Source organism: Akebia trifoliata, chromosome 13 (genome assembly GCF_017979445.1).
Source record: "Akebia trifoliata isolate Shusen 1 chromosome 13, ASM1797944v1, whole genome shotgun sequence".
Lineage (NCBI taxonomy): Eukaryota > Viridiplantae > Streptophyta > Magnoliopsida > Ranunculales > Lardizabalaceae > Akebia > Akebia trifoliata.
The window spans coordinates 9,256,017-9,278,837 of record NC_141387.1 but is presented as its reverse complement, the minus strand read 5'-3'; the positions used below and the strand labels follow the sequence as shown (position 1 = coordinate 9,278,837).

General features: G+C 35.4%; 2 protein-coding genes across 2 annotated transcripts; both read right to left on the bottom strand.

Moving 5' to 3' along the window:
- Nucleotides 1-945: 945 nt before the first annotated feature.
- On the bottom strand, nucleotides 946-17,584 carry LOC147387746 (uncharacterized). The gene is made up of 8 exons (XM_086421472.1): nucleotides 17,442-17,584; nucleotides 17,179-17,272; nucleotides 15,316-15,418; nucleotides 11,026-11,149; nucleotides 4,883-4,959; nucleotides 2,267-2,329; nucleotides 1,459-2,058; nucleotides 946-1,326 (listed from the first exon to the last, which is right to left on the bottom strand). The coding sequence occupies exons 2-8, from the start codon at nucleotides 17,241-17,243 to the stop codon at nucleotides 1,060-1,062; spliced, it is 1,299 nt and encodes a 432-aa protein (XP_086277598.1). The 5' UTR covers nucleotides 17,244-17,272; nucleotides 17,442-17,584; the 3' UTR covers nucleotides 946-1,059.
- A 3,861-nt stretch (nucleotides 17,585-21,445) lies between these two features.
- LOC147387745 (senescence-specific cysteine protease SAG39-like) lies at nucleotides 21,446-22,786 on the bottom strand. Its single transcript, XM_086421743.1, has 2 exons — nucleotides 22,331-22,786; nucleotides 21,446-22,044 (listed from the first exon to the last, which is right to left on the bottom strand). The coding sequence occupies exons 1-2, from the start codon at nucleotides 22,758-22,760 to the stop codon at nucleotides 21,452-21,454; spliced, it is 1,023 nt and encodes a 340-aa protein (XP_086277869.1). The 5' UTR covers nucleotides 22,761-22,786; the 3' UTR covers nucleotides 21,446-21,451.
- Between the last annotated feature and the right edge of the window lie 35 nt (nucleotides 22,787-22,821).

Sequence of the window (22,821 nt, the reverse complement as noted above, 5' to 3'; positions counted from 1 at the left end):
GTTTTCTTTTGAAAACTAGGATTGAGAAGAGAATCAAGCTAAAGCTCTAATTTCTGTTTATGAATCTGAAAATTGAATTACAATGAAGGTTACACCTCTATCTATAGACTAACAAATAATTAACTCCAACAACTGCTACAACTACAGGTTGTTACTAACAGAAATAACAAACAAATGGAACCTAGCACACAACACTAAGTGTAGAAGACACCAAGCTCATGCAGTGCATCAGTAGGTCCCTACTCAGGAAAGCTTTTAAGTCGATTCCAATTGGAGAAGAACCCTCTTGAAGTCAGGTTTACATCCACCAAAGAGCTTAATAATCTTCTGAGTAGTTTAGGAGCTATAGCCCAAAGAAGTGGCATACATCTGTGCCAACAAAAAGTTGGGGACAACAACTTCCCCATTCTTCAATCGAATCCCCTTACTCATATATCTTTTGTTTGACATTAGGAGCCACTTTTCTTTAAAAAATAACTTTCAAAATAAAAATCTGTTTTGGGTGACCATTCACACCCTAGAATTAATGAATGATGGTGAATCCAATTTTTAGATAGCATGGGATTTCCCTCATCAAAAATCACATAGCAACATAACATTCTCAACCAAATAAAAAGAGGAAAATTTTTAATGGGACAAAAAACGTATTCACTCTAGTTTACTATAATGATTGTTTATGGTATGAAGAAAAGGGAAAAAGATAAAGAGCGAACATCAACGAGGTATATCCAGAGAGGTGTGTATCTTATGGTTGACTACCTCTGCTCAGTCAAGAAAGTTCAGTGCTATGTGGACCTGTATTTTGGGATCAAAATCAGTCCCTTCTTCCTCGTATCAATCATTCACATGCCACATAGGTACATAAGATGTCATTTCTCTCATGCATACCAAATTCTAAGTACGAGTGTTACAAGAAAATTCTCTAAATATTAAGAGAAGCACATAGACAAAAGAAAACATCAATTCTTGACATATTAGATCATAAACTTAGGAACCACAAAGAGAAAGGTTTCTTCAATGTCTTATAATCATATTCAGAAAACAGAATGACCAATGTACCTAAACTCTGGGCTTCTTAATCCTAGACAAGCTTTCAGTTGATGATTCCAGTTCAGTTATCTCGGGACCAGCTGAACGCTTGAATCTATTATTCATGCTGTCATCTGATGATACAGCATCCACATGTATTTCATTTAATTTGAAATGACACTTCTCTGTATCCTCCAAATCCCCATCAACAGCAGCTCTAGATCCATTATCAGGTGTTGAGCCTTCTAGCCTATCAACCGCAGTGATAGCTAATGATTTAGCTGACACTGATTTTACCTACAAAAGTTTCAACGGTATTAGGATTGCACCATATGAAAGAAGAATAACCACAAAAAAAAGAGCAACACAAAGATGCCTGTTGTCTCATGCAAAAAAGATTTTATAGTAATCACGATAAAATTAACCAACCACTATAGGCTGCTCAGCCTGCTCTGTTTCACTTGGCTTGGCAGATATGATTGTGGATAAGGGAATAGCTCCTTCTGTCTGACCAATATTTCCTGCAATTGAATGCTTAGAAACACGAGAAATATGTTGTTCAGGGTTGCCTGGTATAGGGGATGGGGCCAAGGGAGTGGAAGGAGAAATGGGATTGGAAGTTGAGTTTTGAGATTGCTCCAATGAACTCAATGCATTTCCTTGTACCGTCTCCAAAGCAGAATCAGACTGCATTTCATTTATAATGTTTGGTTGTACAGCTGGAGTCCCCAAATGGGTTGACAAAGAAGGCATGGAACCATGTTGCAAGCTTGAGACGGAAGTCGGCTGCATTTGAGTTTGTGGATGAAGTTTCTGCTGCCCTTGCTGCTGTGAAGGAATAAAGCTACTCAACGGACATATGTTAAGAAAAACTTTGATTACCATCTCAAAAATATCCAAATTTTCCAAATCAAGTGGAATTTCAATCTCAGATATAACTAAGATGCTAATCAAGTGTTTCAAAAAGTTTCTATAACTTTCGAAGTGGACAAATTGTTCTGGCATTGCTATCTGTACAAGAGAAACATGCTGTCAAACAACAACATAACAATATACAATCAACAATCACTAAAACAAAAAAGCAAGGAAAAAAATCAAAATGGGGTGGCAACAAGAATTACCAACCTCCAAGTGATACGTATGATGTATTGGTTTTTCTTTTGTAGTTGGATCACAGTGATGAATTACAATTACAAGAAAAAAAAGAAAAGGCGGGAAAAAGGAAAAGGATAAATACCTTGGCCATCCGCTTGCCTGTTCGGATCATAGTAGGCAAGTACATTTCCTTCATTGATTTAAACTGCAAAGAAATTCCGAGAATTTATGCATGGTAATTAATTATCAAAAGGTAATGAGCTATTACTGGGCAAGGACAGTCATGACTGTAGAAGCAGCAAAAATTACCAGATAAATATTGATAAAAATTAGTTTTCTAATCATAAAATATAAACTAAACAAGCAAGAATAGAAAGAAAAAAAAAAATTCAAGCATTAGAGACAGCGATGTGATTAATTGTTTTTGGTTAATGGGTGAAGATGGGTTTCAAACCCATGTCTTGGTATGAACATTCACAAACGTCATCCACTTAGAACCATATAAATACAAATAGGAAAAAATATTAATTTGCAACTGGGTAGGCCCCTTTTAACAAGATCAATAACCCAAAGGTTCTGCCTGATTTTCAACCCAGGTTGGGGGCATTAACACTAACTAGACATTACCAACTTAGCAACCTGGCCCCTTCAAAATCTTTTGTGTTGGCAGCAGATAAGCATGTTTTGATAATATCAGCAACATAGAGGTGAAAGTGGATTTTGTACCCAGGTCTGTGCTATCAAGACTAACTAGCAGACTTTACCGACTTTGCGGGCCGGCAACTTCATTAAAATGTTTAGTGTTGGCAGTGAGTATGCATGTTCGAAATTTTTATTTATTTTTTGTGTGCACATGTAAAACTTATACCCTATCAGTATTTTGGCCATAACTCCCTTACAACTCATCTGTATCGCAAAATCTTGGACCCGTTGGATAAGTAACTCAATAACCTTTCAAATGACACAAAAATCAACCTAATACAACAAGTTTTGTCCCCTCAAAGGAACCTAAATAAGAATTTTTGGAGACAACATTTACAGCTCAAGTCCATGATGTAGCTATACTATCATTGTCGAGCATTTCAAAACTCAAGGAAGACTTTTCTCCGGGACGCAAATCAAGCCAACAGTCACGGGTTCCAATGAAAATTTTGTAGTTATTTAGGTTTCCACTTATTTTGGTCTAGATTTATTTTTGTATCACTTTTATTTTGTTAGGATGTCCTCATCCATATGTCCATAAATAAGAAAGGGGGTCTTAAGAGTAGGTGCCTTATCAGTTTGGATGTAAAGTTTTAAATCACCGTCTTATTGGAGGACAAACCCAGTCTATCCATGGTAGTATAAATAAAAGGGTAGTCCACTAAACTCCAAATAGTGTAGTTTGGCAAGAGTTAGTTAGGAGGTTTAGGAAGTCCAGCATAGAACGACATCATATGTAGGATTGCAAGCGTTCCAAAGGAGAAGATCTATGTAATGACAGACTCCTTGAGTGATACAAATAAGTAGGATTCTCAATGAGGTTTCATCACAAAAGGTAATAGTGCATAATCCATTGGACCCATGCTCAAACCCTCTTATAGCCGAATATGTCAGGCCATCAAGAACTTCAAATCAGATGAAGACCGAGAAAGAGCACAATTTCCTTTCACAAAAACAGTCTCCACTCATGCTATTTATAATGAAATGTTGAATAATTGGAAAAAAGATAAGTGCAAATGCGACAGTAGCACCAGTGAATGGGAAGATAGATGACATGGATACATATGTAACAATGCTCTTTAGCTTAGGTGCTAAGTTGCACGGACATGGGAACAAATTGTCCTATAGTTGAAAATACAATTCGATATCATATTGAATAATAAAATGATTAACCTTACATAAATACAATGGCAATAATAGATTATGTGGTGGATAAATTATGATAAAAAAATTCTACCTGTTTAAATGAGTACATATATTTATGTTATATTATCTACAAAGAAGATTTTAGATGAACGTGTAGAAGTCAATAATATATGATAGATGCTACACAATATCTATAAGTTATATCCTAGGAAAGAAAAGAAATTCAGACACGATGAACATGATTCCTTGGAGTGTTAGAATGCATTTGATGCTGATACTTCTTTTTTGAGTCACAGGATATAGCTTAGGTGGCAACAATTCAGTTGATCATGCACAAATATCTCCAAAATAAGGTGTAGTCCACTTTGAGTTAATCATCATCAAGACCAATCTCAAATTATTGGGGTTGGTTAGCGAAACTTGTTCTCCATTCGGTCCTAATGACGTAGATCATGGCGAAGTTTCTACAGCGGCTGCATAATGTGGGCGGTAATACAAAGTAGTTTTTAAGTTATGAAAAGCTTGGGTTTCTTAATGAATTCTATAATGACCAAAAAGAAAAGAAACTATGAAAGACATGATATACCTAGTATTTCAGGTTAGACATAATTGTTCGGATATGATATTTTGGCTGAATTAATTTCACAGATACATCTCTAGATGTCTTAAGGAAGTGTAGAGAAAACCAGACCATTGAAAATGAACAGGAGTAAATGCAGATCAGTACAGAGAAAATAACAAATGGATAAAGTAAACAGCTATTAAAAGACATGCACCACTCGAGCTATTGGTTCAACTCAATAAAAATGTGATGTATGTCATAAAGAACCAAGGACCATGGGATGGGGCATAGATAATTGACAATAAATAAATGTAATGACTACAAAATAAATGAGTGCTAGGCACTCACCTTTTTATAGATCTCCTCCTGTTCATCAACAATGCTCAAATGTCTAGTTGGAGTTCGAAGTATGGAATTAATTGAAGCTACAAAGGAAAAAAGAAAATTAAACAAATTATATGGAAACTTCTCAAAGTAGACCCTTTTTTTGCCAAAATTACGTTTATTCCAAAGTAAAAGGGGGAAGTTCCTATATACAAAATGAGAAATCTAAGGACCCATGATAATTAATACTACATGTTTGTGGACACATAGTTTGCATAACCTGATAGAGAAACAAATGAACTAATTAATACTTCATCTTTTTCCTTTCTTTTATTTTTATTTTTTTGATGAGTCAAGAATCTTTATTAATGAAGAAGAGTATGGTTGAGATGACCATACGTGAAAAGGTACAAAGACAAAGGCAAGCAGAACAAAAGCAAAAGAGCCAAACCACCAAGGCCCGATTACAAAGCAATACTGCACACCTAGTCCCACCTCCCTACAAAATCTTGAAAGAAAACTCCTTTAAACTCCTTGAAAACTTTGCTCCAAAGGAAGATAAAGCACAAAATGGAGAGGATGACTCCATGCAGCGAGTTCCCTCTCCCCTAAAAAATCTAGGGTTCCTCTCAATCCAAATCCCATGACAAATAGCAAAGGGGGTGATATGTTGACAACCATTTACTCCAAAAGACTGATCTCATGGAGAAGGCGTGACTATGAATATAAGAGGGTCACAGGTTGAATTGGGGCACAATACATGAGCATGTGATACCCGGGAGCGGAGGCGGATAACACAACACTCCCCCTCACCCATAAGGGTAGAAAATTCCCTCAAGGAGACTCGAACACATGACCTATATGAACCTAGCGCTCTGATACCATGTTGACAAACCATTTACCCCAAAAGATCGATCTAATGGGGAAAGAGCAACTATGATTATAAGAGGTCATGGGTCGAACTGGGGCACAATACATGAGCACATGACAGCCGGGAGTGGAGGCGGATAACACAACATGCCTCCTTATATGCCAAGAAACCCCTTTCCTGTAGCTTTTCTCTCTAAACTGAACAAACACTGCACGATGACCACCTTACTACACAATGCAACCTCCAACAAAAACTTTGTAGCCTTCCCTTTCCTCGCAATTGACACACCCATAGACAGATAGTATCCAAGATACTACTAAGCAACCACTCTGCTACCTCGAACACAAAATCTTTGTCCAAGATATCCCGCCACAACATTGTCCTGGAAAGAGGATGAGATGGAAGGTTGCCACCTTCAGAAGCTAATGAATACTCACCCTTCCTCTATGCACCTCTAACCAGGGTCCAAGACAATGGACCTCAGAATGGGGGACTACAGACAAATCACTGGGGACAGCCATGAAGCTTCCAACCTGATTTCAACCAGCCAAGGAGCCTCAAACCTCTAAGCAACAAAGCAGCCAACCTTACTTTCTGTTGGGAAAACTACCACACAATGTGTAATATAATCACAACGAAAATTAAACATTTTCCCTCTTTGAGTGACAAAAATAGGCTAAAAGTATCCAACCATTATCAACACTACCATTATACCGAATAATACCAATCTAAGTGCAAGATAATCCAACCAAGCAAAATAAACAATCACAAGCAACAACACAAGATTTTTAACGTGGAAAACCCTTCAAAGTGAAGGTAAAAACCACGGGACTTGTCTCGGTAGTCCACACCAAAATCTTCCACTATCAACAATAATGGGTTACACCAAAGTTCTCTCAAGATCAATCTAGAGGCTCACAAGATTACAATCAACATCAAGAATACATATTCTTGGTTCAACAATACAATAAACATCATCTAATAAAGATGGATTTCACAAGAAAACAAAAAAGAAGGAAGGTTTAGGTCTCACCAATGAAATCTCTAAATAGAGATGAGAAAGAGAAGCTAATCTGGAAAAATAACTTGGTAGAATTGTAGAGTATATTGCAAGGATTCTCTACTCCAAATTTGAGCCAAATCGAGCAACGTTTGCCCTTTAATCTTCTTGCCCTAACTCTCCAAAGTCCACCCCCTTCCTTTTCCCTTTCTTTCAACCTTGCTCTTTTCTTTTCTCCCTTCTTGTAACCCAAAAACAGCAGCCCCAACTAAAGAACTAGTTGCTGTCCCCTTTTTTCTTTTTTTTTGTGTTAAGTTGAATGGGCTTTGCCCTTATTCCTTTATTTTTTGGGTGGCCCACATGAGGTGGACCCAGCCCAACACTTTCCACAAACCAATAACTCCGAGCTACCACACATGCCTTTGATAGTTTCTTTATCATCATCCCAATTAACCTCCAAGTTAGAGGCTTCACAGGTGAATGCCATGGTCCAAACCTTGAAAACTCCATTTGAACCTCCACAAAGATTTTTTCCTATAAGAAAATCTGGGATGGGTCCCAACCACAGCTTTGTGATCCCCAGACAACCGTGGGTCCCTTCCTCACACCCAGATCCAAAACTGGGAGGATTCTGAGTACCCCAACTTCCCTCACCTTTAAAAATTCAGCACCTAGAGCCCTCCAACGAGAACCAACAAAACCTTCTGGGATAAGGAGCAGAGATACCAGTCAGAGTTGCAAAACTCAGAAACCCAGATATACTTACCCTTCGCATTATGATCCCCACCAACTTGCACCGGAGATCCTTCTCTTGACTCCAAACTTGGTCCTTCTCCAACACATTACCTAGCCACCGAGCCTCTGCTATTGAACAAAGCAGGGTAGCAACGCCTTGTCATCCTCTTTATTTATCAAGGCTTCAACTCAATTCTAACCTCTCTCTGGTTATAACCTCCTGTACTTTGGTTGTAAAGAAAATTTACCATGGACCATGCCATAATATAAGGGACAGAACTAGGGAATCAAAGAGTACAGTAGGCGAAAAAGAAAAGCAGGAACAAATCATTTAGGTGTAATGGCATAGCATACTTGATGAGGCCTCAGGATGCACTTTTTGTAACTGAAATAGGTGCTTCTTCTACTCAATTACATTCTGTGATGATTGTGGTTGTGATTCCTGCCCCTGTGCTGATAACAATGTTGATGATGTTGTCCTTGTCTGTTGCAGCTCCTTTGCAACTTTGTCTTGTTGCAAGTTGTGCATTGATTGCAGATGCTGCAGCTGTAGTCCAGACACATTACTTTGTGACCCCAACTGCTGCTGGTGAAAATTTGACATATTATTCGTTGTATGTGGATGTTGCTGATGCAAAGATGGTGTCAACTGTTGAACAGAAAATTGCTGATTTTGTTGATAAATGTTTCCCTGGGGTTTCTTCTGTTGCAGCTGCTGCTGATGAATATACAGCCATTCACTGCGAGACACAGGCTGCATGTTTGAGAGGACACGTTGGGTTCCAAGCATTTGTGCTGCTGCAGCATCATTGACATTTTATTCCTTTGGTGTTGGTGTTGCTGATGCACAGTTGGTATCTGTTGGTGCACAGATTGTTGCAACTGTTGATGTTTCCTGGGGACTGCTGATTTTGTTGATAAATATTTCCTTGGGGCTTCTGCTGTTGCCTCAGTGAATTGGAAAAGTTATTTGATGGTAAGCATTGTCTGGTTTTAAAACTCCGTTTCGCGTCTCGTCTTGTCCAGGCCAGATACCGAGTCATCTCGGACGAGTTTTCTGATACGTTTGAGACGTCTCATGAGACAAATCAAAAAATTGAACGTGAATCTTAAATCTCGGTCAAAAAATGACTTTGTGAGTTGGTCTCATTCAACTCCGATACCAAGTTAACTCGGGCGAGACATCTTGGTCTTGGACAAGTTTAAAAACCATGATTGTCCCACTGAATTAGAAGGCCAAGTAAGATGCATACAAACATTTCTGAAATTAGTAAAATAACATTTAGAGAAATTCTATAGGCCTCCCAACTGAAAATCCACACACAACATTAAAATAGGAATTAACATTTCCTCATCAAAACTCTCTTCATAATACTTGCACTATATATATATATATATAAAAGAACAAGTTGACATCAACAACGGTCAACAATCGTCTTCTCTGACCTCTTGATGTTGATCTTGTACTCTTCTCTCTAAAATATCTCTCCTTCAAAAAGAAGAAAAATATCCAGACTTGGCGTTCTTTCCTAAAGTGAGAAAATGATATTCTCACTCTATCAATTTAAAAAAAAAAAATTAATTGGGCTGCCAATAGAAGTTCTCTAACATTTATTATCTTAAAATCAAATAAGAAAATCAAGAACAGCAAAGATGACTATGAGTAAATAATTGGGCCGTGTTCGTTTGAGCTTCAGGAATCAGTTTTATTTTTTTTACTTTTAAGCCAAAAAAGTTAGATAAATGATGTTCGTTTGGGCTTTGTTAGCACCCGTGAGTTTCAATTGAAGCCCAAAAATAGCTCCTAAAAGAAGTCGTCCAAGAGGGGCTTCTTCAAATGGCTTTTGCGAGAAGTCAAAAACGTAAAACGGCTCAAGTGTAGTTATCAAAATACCTTTCATCTTTAATTAAATTTCCAACCAAACTTAACCTTAAAAAATAAAATGGGATTACTAAAATACCCTTCATCTTTATCAAAATACCCTTCATCTTCCAAAATACCCTTTATTTTTACCAAAATACCCTTCATCTTTAATCAAATTTTCAACCAAACTTAACCTTAAAAAACAAAAGAAGATTATCAAAATACCCTTCATCTTTACCAAAATACCCTTCATCTTCCAAAATACCTTTCATCTTTTTCAATTACCAAAATACCCTTCATCTTTACCAATTTCCAAATACCTTTCATCTTCCAAAATACCCTTCATCTTTAATCAAATTTCCAACCAAACTTAACCTTAAAAAATAAAAAGGAATTACCAAAATACCCTTCATCTTTACCAAAATACCCTTCATCTTCCAAAATGCCCTTCATCTTTAATCAAATTTCCAACCAAACTTGACCTTAAAAAACAAAAGGGAATTACCAAATACCCTTCATCTTTACCAAAATACCCTTCATCTTCCAAAATACCCTTCATCTTTAATCAAATTTTCAACTAAACCTAACCTTAAAAAACAAAAGGGGATTGCCAAAATACCCTTCATCTTCTAAAAGGGGATTACTACCAAATACCCTTTATCTTTACCAAAACACCCTTCATCTTTACTACCAAAACCAAAAGCAATTCATCATTACTACTTTATTACCAAAACACCCTTCACCTTTATGTGGATGTTGGATTGTGTATCATATAGGTATTTTCTTTATCAAAAAAATTTCATATGTTCATTTTTAAGAGGAGATGCTACCGAAATTTTGATAGAATTATAAAATTTATAAATTTATTTAAATTGAAAATAATTATTTTTTAATTTTTTAATATAAATTTATTATATATATATATATATATATATATATATATATATATATAGTGTAATTATATATTTATTAAGGTATTTTACTCATTTTTGGTGCATTCTGGATGCATTATCAACATTAAGGGTATTCTGGTCATTTTACCAGAATCCAGCAATAGAAAATTGTCAAACGAACATCAATTTCTGGCTTATGTGCTTCTGTAACAAAAAAACTTATGTTGGATGTGGCTTTTCAGGCTCTAGGCTTTTGGAGCTGGAGCTGGCTTCTGTAAAGAACATACCCTTGGCAATTTTTCTTTTCAGTGGTACACACAAAATATTCGTAGCGGGAACAAAATAGATCCATTTTTTCATGTAAAAACATAAGTAGAAGTGTCAAATATAGTGACCATAGAAAACCATACGAGACAATATGTTATCATCATCATCATCATCAATACCTTACCCAATATATCCACACAAATATTGCAGTAATAGGAAAGCATACTATAGCATCAATCAACAAAAAAGCACACAAATGTATTTGAACTTTATGCCAAGTAAAGTAAATTCCCAAATTAACACATTAAATAAAAACTGAAAATTGAGATTTATTTTTCTTTGCTAGGCAAGAAGGGGTAATTGTTAGACCACATGAAGTTGGGTTCAATGAGGTTTGAATCTAGATTGTGGGAACAACACTCCACACACCATAGTTTAAAATAAGTTAAACTGTTTGTTTCCTTCTACTGCCACTTATGCTAATGCAAGTCCAAAGAATAAATAAAATACCACGAATCTAATTTTTCCTATTGTTACCTGGATTTGGGGGATTTATTTTAACCCAAGATGAGTTTGATGATGAGGAATTAGTTTTTCCAAAAGTCTGAGTTCTGTTCTCCATATTCACCATCCTCATGGAAATTTTGAGTATATAATCTTCCTGGAAAGTGGGAAAGTTTGAATAATTATATATCCTAAATATTGAAAACTCAATTAGTGGCCTAAAGAAAATACAAGAATGACATGAACAAACAAGGACTAAAGCATACAGAAATAAATGAGGAAACATAATCTGTTCAAAAGGCATGAAAGCCTTCCATTGACTCTTCCATCCATGATTTCCAAAGCAATAATCATGATGAACAGAGAAAATGACAATACATCAATAAGCCATGCCACAATAAAATGCTTCTTATTAAATATAGTTGGCATTCTCAGCCTTGTTAGTCGGGTAATTACATGGCCTGTAACAGCTATGTGGATAACCAGACTCCCATGACAAGTCCACCTCGGGAATTGTCCGGTCCGAGCATGCCCTACCGAGGCACAAAGCCTTTCTAGCAGCATCACAGCATTCTCATCAAGGACTAGAGCACCGGGCAACATTGGAGGGACAGCAGGAAAGATATGTAAACCATGGCAATTTTGACAATGACCTTTTCAGAAGGCTGAAGGTGTCTAAACTGCCGAATCAACTTGATGTCAAGCCCTGTACAATTGGCTCAATGTGCAACCCCTGGTTGACCTTATGTCGGGTTCTGTAGATAATGCACCCATTCACAACATCTTGGTGTTTCCAAGTTCCTCTCACAAGATAGTTCAATTCTAGTTGTTGATAATACGCCCATTCCCAACATATTGGTTGCTTCTAGTAACAAAGTTTCAAAGGCACTCCTATATATATATATATATATATATATATATATATATATATATATATATATATATATATTATATATATATATATATATATATATATATATATATATATATAGGGGGCGGTTCAAGGGCCATATGTAAAAACATATGAAAAAACAATGGTTTTTCAAAATATGGGTTAGAGGTTTTGTATTGAGCTGATTTTTTTGCAAGGAAGGTCACTATGATGAGAAGATCATCCTCACAAAAAATCAGCTCAATCAGAAACTTCTAAATCCATCAAAAGTGATTTACAAATTATTGACAAAAATTGGCAAAATATCGACGGTCCTCATTCTAAATCACTTTTAAAAGTTTCAGATTGGACTGATTTTTCTTTTTCAGATGATCTTCCCATCATAGAGATCATCTTCACAAAAAATCAGCTCAATCCGAAATTTCTAACCCATATTTTGAAAATTTATTAATGTTACATTGTTTTTACATATGTTTTCTCATATGTCCCTTGAACCTGACTCATATATATATATATAGATCCCTCGGGTTAGTGAGGGAATCAAAGGCCTTCCCTCAGAATTTCACTAGTCCATTACCTTTTTCCTATTCTTTAGAGCTTCTCTCGATCCTTCCTTTCCTTGGTGCCATGGTGAGACCAAATGGCTGCAACAAACTTGGTTTATGTGGAATAGCCACCCTTATCAAACAACATGAAACTTAGAAGTACTGCTTGGCTATACTATATTGTTGTTGAGTCTAAATTATGAAAAGTCTACAGAGGCAATTTAGTCCTTGATGGGGTATAAGGGCTTAGGGATAAAATGGATGAATCGTAGACCCCATTTAGACCATATATCTATATTGCAAGCTAATGGACAAACTTTCTATTTCTTTTGCGGTTCTTTCAGCTTCTTTTTTTTCCATTTTAAAAAATTTCCCAAAAATTACCAAACCTATAGAAAGAAGTTCATTTTAGACTGTTTTTTTATCAAATCTAAGGTTTTGATAACAACAACACTAGCCTTTACTACTATGATGAGAGAAGGCCAGATAGATGTTTGTCTACATCAAATTTTGGAAGACAAAAGGACCCACATTTTTACATAACCTCACTATTATCAAGGTCATTTTCTTCAAAAGGAATATAAGTTCAATCTTGCAATCTCCTATAACCAACTTAGTTTTTATCTATAAAATCACCTGGGTTAAAATTTATAATTACAATATATATATATATATATATATATATATATAATATTAAATGATAAACATATATATGGTATAAAAATTAGATTGTCTATTTAAAAAAAAATTAAAATGTTTTAGAATAATTATAAAAAATTTAAGCCATTATGAATCCTAATTTTTGTAATACATATGCATTAGCACATGCTACCTAATAATAATAAGGTATTAAATTTCCAAGAGAAATTTTGCCTCTGTAGAAATTTTGTCTTAGGCTTTGGGATATTGGAGCTACATGGAGAGAACTTATCAAAGAAGGTAAAACTTCCTCTAGAATTATCAATTCCCTAATAAGTTGACACCAACTACCTATTAGGAACAAAACTACAACAACATGGCATCAATAATGATGATGCTACCATGTTTGCCGACTCTAAGGGGTCCACATTGAGAATTGGAGGAATAGCTAGTCCTAGACTAAAGGTGTGCCACCTCAAGAATGGGACACTGCACTGTTGATTAATTGCAAATTATACGTAATTCTTCAATCGGAATTTGATGAATATGGTTTGGATTGAAGGTTTTGTCTAGGTATAGTTTTGTCAAATTTTTCGCCCAGTAGGAAATTTTATATTTTCAAGAAAATATGGAAATATTGAGGAAAATTGTGATAAAAACATTATGAAATGATAAATCAAGCATGAAAACATTCTCATAAGCAATCAACCTAAGATAAACAATCATATTGATTGTTGAAATGAATGTCTATGTGCATTTTGCTACATTGGCTATTGTATCTACAGGCTTAACAGCTAAAAAATAGTCTTAATTAATATGAGAGAATGATCTTAATCATGTTATCTTAAATACACAAGCAAAATACAATTGTCATCTAACTAATGAGTCATCACATGCTTCACAAATTAAATCTCACCTAACCCCTTCTTGTTGTTACTTAGTGTAGCCTTTAAAGAGTCTCTACATATATAACACTTTACTTGATACATTGGAGATTTTAGAGATTATTACCTATCAAGTACACAAATCTTTATCTGCTTTTCAATAGTAAGTCTCCAACCAAGTTATTGATTGGGCCGATATATAAAACATGCAATTCATTCATGTGCATCAGTGGACATTTAATTAAACCATTAAACAAAAAACCTTTGTAGATTAGGTTAGGTTTAGAGGAGAAGATGGATCAAGAAAAGAAAGAGTTGAAGAAGAGAGAAAGAGGTTCCGCCACCATCATATATGGTTTGGTTCCCTCTTCTCCTCACATATATATTAAGAGAATAAATAGTGAAACTACATGCCTACCCTTAATAAGTGAATAAAAGGAAAAGAAGACTATTCTAACCATAGTTTAATAGTTAAAAGACTGCATTATAAAATAAGCTATCAACAAGGTAAGCTATCAACAACCTTGTTTGTAAATGCAAATGCAATCTAAATGCGTTTGCCGATTTGATGTATTTTTAGCTTTAGATTCTATTTTTATCAAGCAAATTCAAAAGTTTCAGTTTAATCAGGACTTCAGTCAATATCTTGAAATTTGGAGGGAACCACACTCAAAAGAACAAGTTTTCTAAAGATTTAATCTGGGTGCATTAATCATTTTCCACCCAAAATGCACATAGAAGTTAATTTGTAAAAAGACAACGGGGTTTGGATGGGTTTCTAACGGTTGAGAAGTTTGATTTCCTCAAATTCCAACCTAACTTTGAAGAAACAATTCGTCTTACATACAGTGATTTTAGAGTTTCTGTGGAATAGTGTTAGTCAAAATTCTGTTAAATAAATAGCGATTTTGATAGGAAGTTTGCAGAAAAGAATATTAACTCCCTTTTGTTGTTGGTACGTGTGGGAAGGAATTTTTTCCTGAAATTATGGAAATATAACACCTTGGTACTTAATACGCAACTTCACTGAATCTATGAATAATTTATTGTGTATGTAAATACTTCTGAATAATTTATTGTACACATGATTTCTTCCAGAATACAATACAGACCTAATTTTAACATTGTCGCTCTTCAAGTGGTATTCACATTAATGCAAACAATCAATTAATGCCAATTTTGTTTCTCTAAGAGTAGAACCAGATGAACCGTTTGCATACTCATGGTAATTGATGAAAAAGGTAGGATAAACCAATCAATGTGTGGGTTGAAACCAACTCGTAATGCAAAATATAAGTTTACAAACAGAACAACTTAGTAATGGATGTACCAGCTTAGCAAAAACAAAGAGTAATGGATGTACCAGGCTCATGGCAGCAGAAAAAGTCTTTTTCTCGCATATTGCAGCCATTTGTTTGAGTACAACCACCGGAAAAGACGGATAGCAGCTCTTCATGTCATTAGTTCTATCCATGCCAAATTGTAATTTTTAAGAGGGTTTATCATACTCATTAACAGTAAATATAAATTGAGATGAATCAATAGTCAGGGAAAATAATGCTGTAGAACATAGCTACTCAAGCTCTCCAAGCCAAAACTACTAGCGAGAAAGTTGAATACCCTTCTCCTAGATAGCAGTGCAACTATCCCTGCACATTACCATTAGCAACAATTTTTAGCCCAGACTGCCAATAGGGGGTTTTGAATTGTTAGGCTTGATAGTCTGTACACTGAACCGTTCAATTAACTGAAGATGGTACAACTATTCCTGCAGACTAGCATAAGTAGCAGTTTTTAACTCAGACTGATAATAGGGGTTCCAACTTAATGAGGGACCTCAATTGCCCCTAGTGGGCCAGTTGATAGTCTGAATGGTTCATCCACCTGGTCTGGTCTGGTCTAGTCTGGCCCCGTTAAATAACAAAGATCAAGTGTCCTGCTTACATCTAATTCAAAATGTTTCTAGAGAGATTTCACATGTGTGATAAGGAGGTGTCAGTAATTTGGTTGACTAAGATGTCAGTTTTAGAGATTTTCAGTTTTTAATGAAGCTCGATATTTTAGAGCTGATAACAGACCAACTGATTTTAATCATCCATAAGCACATCGTAAAGTTCTATGATAAGGGTACAAGGAAGAGAAGTATTTAGGGTTGCTTTTTGAGAAGTAGGACAATGTTTAGATGGGTTTTGGACGCATACAAAGATGGACGCCTCAACTATGTCTCTAGTCCAAATGTGGGTCAGGGGTTTCATAGGTCTTAATGAGCTTTCAACTCATGGACCAACTGAATGGGATTTTGAGGTTAAATATGGGGTTGAATGAACTAGTTACCAATGTTGGAGTTTGAACAAAACACCTCGGGGGGCGGGAGGGGGAGGGGAATGAAGTGAAAGGGATATGATTGAGTCTCGCCTACTTAAGGTCTTCAAAGGTTAGAATCCAACCAACACAACACGGCATGCAACGAGCCATAATGACAGATAGCAGACATCTCAACAGCCAGACATAATGCTCTAAAAGGTTGTTGACACTCGTGCCTCAAAGGCTTTTCATAGGTAGGAGCTCCCACAAATCTCTACAACTTGACCACAATGCAGAAAAACCTATGAGCATATAGCTTATCCAATAAGAGCTTTGAAAAAGGTTGATGTCTTGCACACTCTACACCTATTTTAAAGTCTTTTGTTATAGTTGTGCACCTTACTTGCTTATGTTGGTGGTGGCAATTTTAGCTTTCAATGCCCTAAATTCCAAGTGCCCTCAAGAACCCTATTTTCTCAATAAAGCTTCGTTACCAACCCTCATCCAACACAATGCAAGAAACATTGCCAACTAAAAGAAATCCTAGCCAATGTTTCTCTACTTAACTGTTGTTTCCGAAGCATATCCTAAATGCATCAAATTCAATGAGTTCAAATCCGCATAAAGGATTAGGCAATATTCTATGCCATCAATTAATCTAATAGCAATGCAAGCCAATGCTTACAATTGATTCGACATCCAAGGCAACACTTAGTAACTGATAAGATAGCTCTGTTACCAATTTAGTGTCTCAAACATCCTTTTTAATAAAATTTATTGATCAAAAAACAAAAAGAATGCTCAGAATATAAAACAAATAGCTACAAAGATAATCCATGATGGAAAAAATTAAGGAAAGAAAGAAAAAAAAAAGTCAAGATTCTTTCATCATTAAATCAACTGCAAGGGCCAGAAAACGTACATCATATTAAAAACTTCTCCTCGATCTTCAGGCTTTAAATTGGCTCTCCAATCCTTCGAATCCATGTTTGCTTCCTCTTTCACAGGTTTTGAATCTGACCTAATTACACAATATTTAGAATCTAAAAAATATTAGAAACAGAATTGATCCATTTTACCTAAAAAGTAATAATTTAAAGACAACAAATCCAAAAAAAAAAAAAAATTCATGAAATAAAAAGAAGAAAATACAATCGACCAAGAAAAAAAAGAAACTCAGTGTACCTCGTCTCGGAGAAAGAAAAGAAATATTAAATAAAGGATTTAAGAATCGCTTCAATGAGACCCTAATAAGTGTTTGTGTTTGAGCTGAGTGAGAGAAGAGAGCGAGAGGTTTTCGGAGAGAGAGGAGAAAGATTTTCGAAGACAGAAAGAGAGGGAGAGAGAAGAGAGAGAGAGAGAGAGGTTTAAAACGGTTTATTTGGTTGGAAAATGCTGAACTGACAACTGACTGTTTTAGACATTGCGTGCTGATGTGGCAGTGGCGGTTTCTCGTTGGGAAAATTACGAAAAAACTACTCGACTCGTGGGAGACTCGGTGACTCGGCATTTATTAACTCGCTGGACTGTCCAGCTTCTTAGACTTTTTTCGAATAAGTTGACGGAAATGCCCAATCGACTTGAAACGCTGGACTGTCAAAACGTGGGACTAGACATACATTCGGGTACATTCGAACCGAACCGAGGTACTTCGGATTCGGGTTCTCATCAAACGACTAGAACTAAGACTGAGTCAATTTTTTTTCAAGTATTCTTCGGGTCTAGTTCTGGTAGAATCGAAATTTCAATATTTAAATTTGAAATATATTTTTAAAAAATGTGGGTTCTAAGGGAGTTGAACCAAGATATGGGAGAACCGAACGTCTTACCACCTCGCGCAACAAAGAATTTGTGATAAGAATAATAAACCATATATTCTCCATTGTTTGATGAGCCAGTGACTAGCATTTTCAATGACTATGCCATGTGAATTATAGATAAAAAGGATGAAAATGATATCCCACGTTCTCATGACCACATGAGATACAATTGATTGAATGATGGATAAGTGAATGTACATAATATAACATTGGCTAGAGATCATTATCATTATTTGTATTTTTGGAATAAAAAAAATCAAATATATATATATACTCAAACAAAACTATTTTGCGTATTAAAAAATGGTTGTAGAAAGCTTAGAAAGAATGATACATAGCTATATTTTTTAAATAGACAGGTTAATGTAGGATAACACTTGCGATTTTATGTTCATTGGTAATATGTGATACTTTGAAAAGTAGTATAACTTGTGAAATCTGGGAGTTTCTCTTATTTTTTAATGAACCATTGTATGTAAAGGCAAACTTTGTATAGTATAGAAATAGTTGATGTTCATATATGTTGCATCTTGATAGGCTTAGATGCAAGGAGTCTTTCCTGAGCTAATTATTAATCACTACGAGTATGTAGTCATCAAGTGATCAACTTCACCATTAGTTAAACTCAGTATTGGATTCTTGGTCGATAACTAGTCTAAGTCGGATAAATGGTCACCCAACCATGACATGCTATACTGACCACAAAATCAAATAAGAACGGTGGCATTCTACACTGGAGGTTAAGTATTGAGATATCAATTCTTCATAGTGGATGCAGTATATCAGTGTGTTCGTCAACTACACCGTCATGTTTGTATTATGTATTTTTCTTTATTTTGAGAGGCAATATTGATAGATTTTTTTATTTTAAAAAATTTGAAGCATTATAAATAATATTCATTATAGAAATAATAGATTGATGACTATTACAAATATTTACTATTTTTCTTTTAGTCATTATTCGAATGTTATGATATGATAAAAATTTGCATTATTTAAATATTTAAGTATGATTATACGTTGCATGTTGTGACTAGATGTTAGAATGGTATATTTCTTGTAAAGTAACTTTCCGTTACTCACCCTACCATTCACCATTTTAGATTACTTGGTTGAGGAGGAGTATGGCAATAAGCAGTAACCTTCTTTAGTCTGAGATATATTAGAGTTTAGAATATTCTTTTTGTTGTTTAAGAAACTTATATTAGGACACTATATGCAATTTTATTCATATTGGATTTTGCATATTATTATTAGATTTTTCATATTATTACTAATTAGCTTCCATTCTTTATTAATATGTTTGTTGTTTAATTTTTTTCCACTGTGTTATAACTGTTGAGCAAATTATTGTTTATTAATATATATTATCATGTATTGAGATTGGTAATCATGATTTGACATCTAACAGAGGAATCCTTGGGATTCATGTGTGGATTTGGGGGCGTGATAGTGAACCCATTATAAATGACATAAAAATTTGTTTTAAAAAAATATTTTTTGGAACAAAATTTGATTTTTAACTTAGAACTTTAAAAAATGGGCTATTGTTTGCCCAAAAAAAAAATTGTTAAGGTAGTTGCAGAATTGAGTTTTAAATTCTTTTTAAATAATTTTCTAAAATAATGTTGCTATGATCATTTATTCATTTGTTATAGCAATTGTTTCCCTTTCGGTCGATAAGTGTTCCCTCCATGGGATATCGAATTCCATGAATTCATTGGATAGCAATTATTTCAATTATGTCATTTGAATCTAAACCTCACCAAGTTGGGAACAGATTCTTTAAAGTTTAATTAAACAGTTGAGGAGTGTGCCCCATCATCAAGACGGTTACATCTAACTGCTTAAATTTAGAATTTTGTTCATCGTCCATTTTCAAACACTTGATTAGAGAAAAAGAAAAGTTTCTTTTTTCTTTTTTCTTTTTTATTTTTTCAAATCTGATCTAAACCATGAGTACAAGATGACGGTGGTAGTTGTTTTTGTTAAATGTGATGTTTCTATGGATTGTGGAACAAGAGCTACAGAAATAAAAAATTGCCATAAGAATCTCTTCATATTAAGCCAAAATTTCCTCCAATAACATATAAGGATCCATTGGTATTACTTTAATTGATCAAAGGTCTTGCAGTTTCCAAAACACACATTTAAATGGCTTAGGGACGATTCGGACACTTCAATTAATTTTTTTTTTTTTTTTTTGTATGACCGATGGAGTATCCCCACTTTGGTGAGACAAAGTCTCCCTACAAGAAGATTAAGATAACTCCAAGGGGTTGGCCCAAAGGTAATTTCAGACCGATAAGAGGTTAATGCTCATAGGTTGTGAGTTCGATACCTAGTATGAGCAATAATATTCCTCAGGGGTTACTTGTGAGGGCGCACCCTCACTTACTTGGTGCGGGGTGAAGCACGTCCTTAGACAGGCTAGATAAGGACCCGGTCCCCGTCTACAAGGATACCCGGTTATCCAAAAAAAAAAGAAGAAGAAGATTAAGATAGATAAATATATTTGACGTTTGTTCTAATTTGGTATGTTATAATGAAAATATGGGGTGACTTATTTATGACTATGATGTCAAAGTTCACTAATAGAACTTACCAAGAGACCTAAGATGTGATAAAAGAGCCTTTTTTTCATTCTTCATGTGTTTTTGGGTCTAAGAGGTGGGAAATTATTTTTTCACATCTAAACATAACTTGACTTTATTATAGTATGATCAGTTTAATATTACTTCATGGTTGATTGTTTTCATATTGGATAAAGGGGGTTTCTTCAATGAGTCATGTCTTGATGATTCCACCCTAGGAGACACTCGAATGTTACATCTTACATGGAGAACTGGAATGATCGCGATTGAGGGTGAAACAGGAAAATTTACTTGACTATATTAATGGTACGTAGATTAAACGGATCCATGCGAGTATCGTAGTCATAAGGATCCATATTGGAGATATTGTGATTGCTTCTGACTTTAATAAGCCGTATATGAGATAACCATATATGACATTGTTGGTGCTTCTCACTAGCTATCTTTATTCATTATGATTCCTCATACCCATTCTACAAAAGAATTTGGTGTATTTGGGTCCAAGTGTTTCTTTTTTCCTTCCAAATGTTCTTAAGATTTTCTTACAATAAGATGCTCTTCAGATTTTTTCACTCTTTTAACCTTGGGTGATATTTTCGGTTGACATTTTTAATCACTTTCTGTAACCTCTCTTAAACGTTATTAGGACCTCATTAGTCAATAGTGCATCTAAAAATCACAAACACAAGAAGCTACTAAACACGTTTTTTTTTAATATATATAGAAGTTTAATTTACATTGATCTTAACACACACATTAGTCATACATATATAGATTACTTTCATGCCGTAGGGTAAGAAGATTCCATGGCAATACCACACAACCCTTCCTTGGCATCAACATCTCTTTGCATTCTTATGTATCCTTCCTCTCCCCATCCCGAGCCCCACGAATTCTTCACCAACCAATATTTGGTCCCATCATCACTTGTCCCATAACCAACAGCAGTGACACCATGGTCTAGATCAGTGCCACATTGTCCAGTGAAAACACCGCTCGAGTAGAATTGAAAGTCAGATCCACTAGCATCGATAGCCACAGACACGGGCTGATTTGCCACGGCCTTCAATAGGGCCTTCTCGCTGTTGGTTGGAACATCTTCATACCCAGTGATATTAGCTGCAGATGAGGCTGTCTTCTTGCTGTTGCAAGTAGCATCAACTCCCTTGTAAGGATAGTTAGTTTCGGTAGTGAGGCCCTTGTTGTGTAGGATGAATTTGAAGGCGTCATCCATAAGACCACCCCCACATCCTTGGTCCTCTCCAGTAGTATCGCAATCTACTAGTTCTTGTTCAGATAGAGAGATTAGCTTACCTGTTGTGAGCTGGTTAATCCCTTCCATAGCTGCCACTGCTGAGAATGCCCAACAACATCCTACATTTCCATAAAAGATAGAAAATTAAACTATGAGACATAGTAACCAAATTTGCACTTTTGGGTTGTGTACAAAAGTGCTTCCATAAGCTATAGGGCATTTAGTAAAAGACAGCTTCTTCGGAAACTTTTGGTCATCAAATTAAAAAATTTGGACATTTTGATCTTTAACTTAAAATTACCACAAAGCGTTTTGAGGGTATGTTGGTGAATACATGGATATTATGTAAAAGTAAATCTATAGATAATTCAGCTCTATGTATAGGCCTAATAAATGCTCTCTTACCACATTGGCCTTGGTCCTTGATTGGGGTAACAGCACCTTTTTTCCTCCAATCCATGCTAGACGGAACCGCTGTAACATCTTCATATCTGAAGGATGTTGTTGTCGATGACCCACTTTTGGTGAATTTCTTATACCCATTATGAGATGCCTTGAATTCTTTATTAGTTTGATCCGCAAATTCATTTACACTCAACTTATACAGTCGGTCCCCAACGTTGTTGAGTGATTCAATTTTTTCCACATTAGCCTTAAATATCTGAAACCGCCTCTCCTTCTCAATGTCATCCTTATAAACACGCCCGTAACGAGCCATCCATTGTTCATGCCTCTCCGACATAGATGCTTCATGGAGACTACGAGCCGAGGCTTGAGAAGCCCATACTCCCCAAATGCATAGTAAGGCCAAGGAGATCATGCATACAGATGCCATATGTTACCAACTAAATATTAAGCTAAGACTGTTATTGTTTAAGTTGTCCTAACACCTTTCA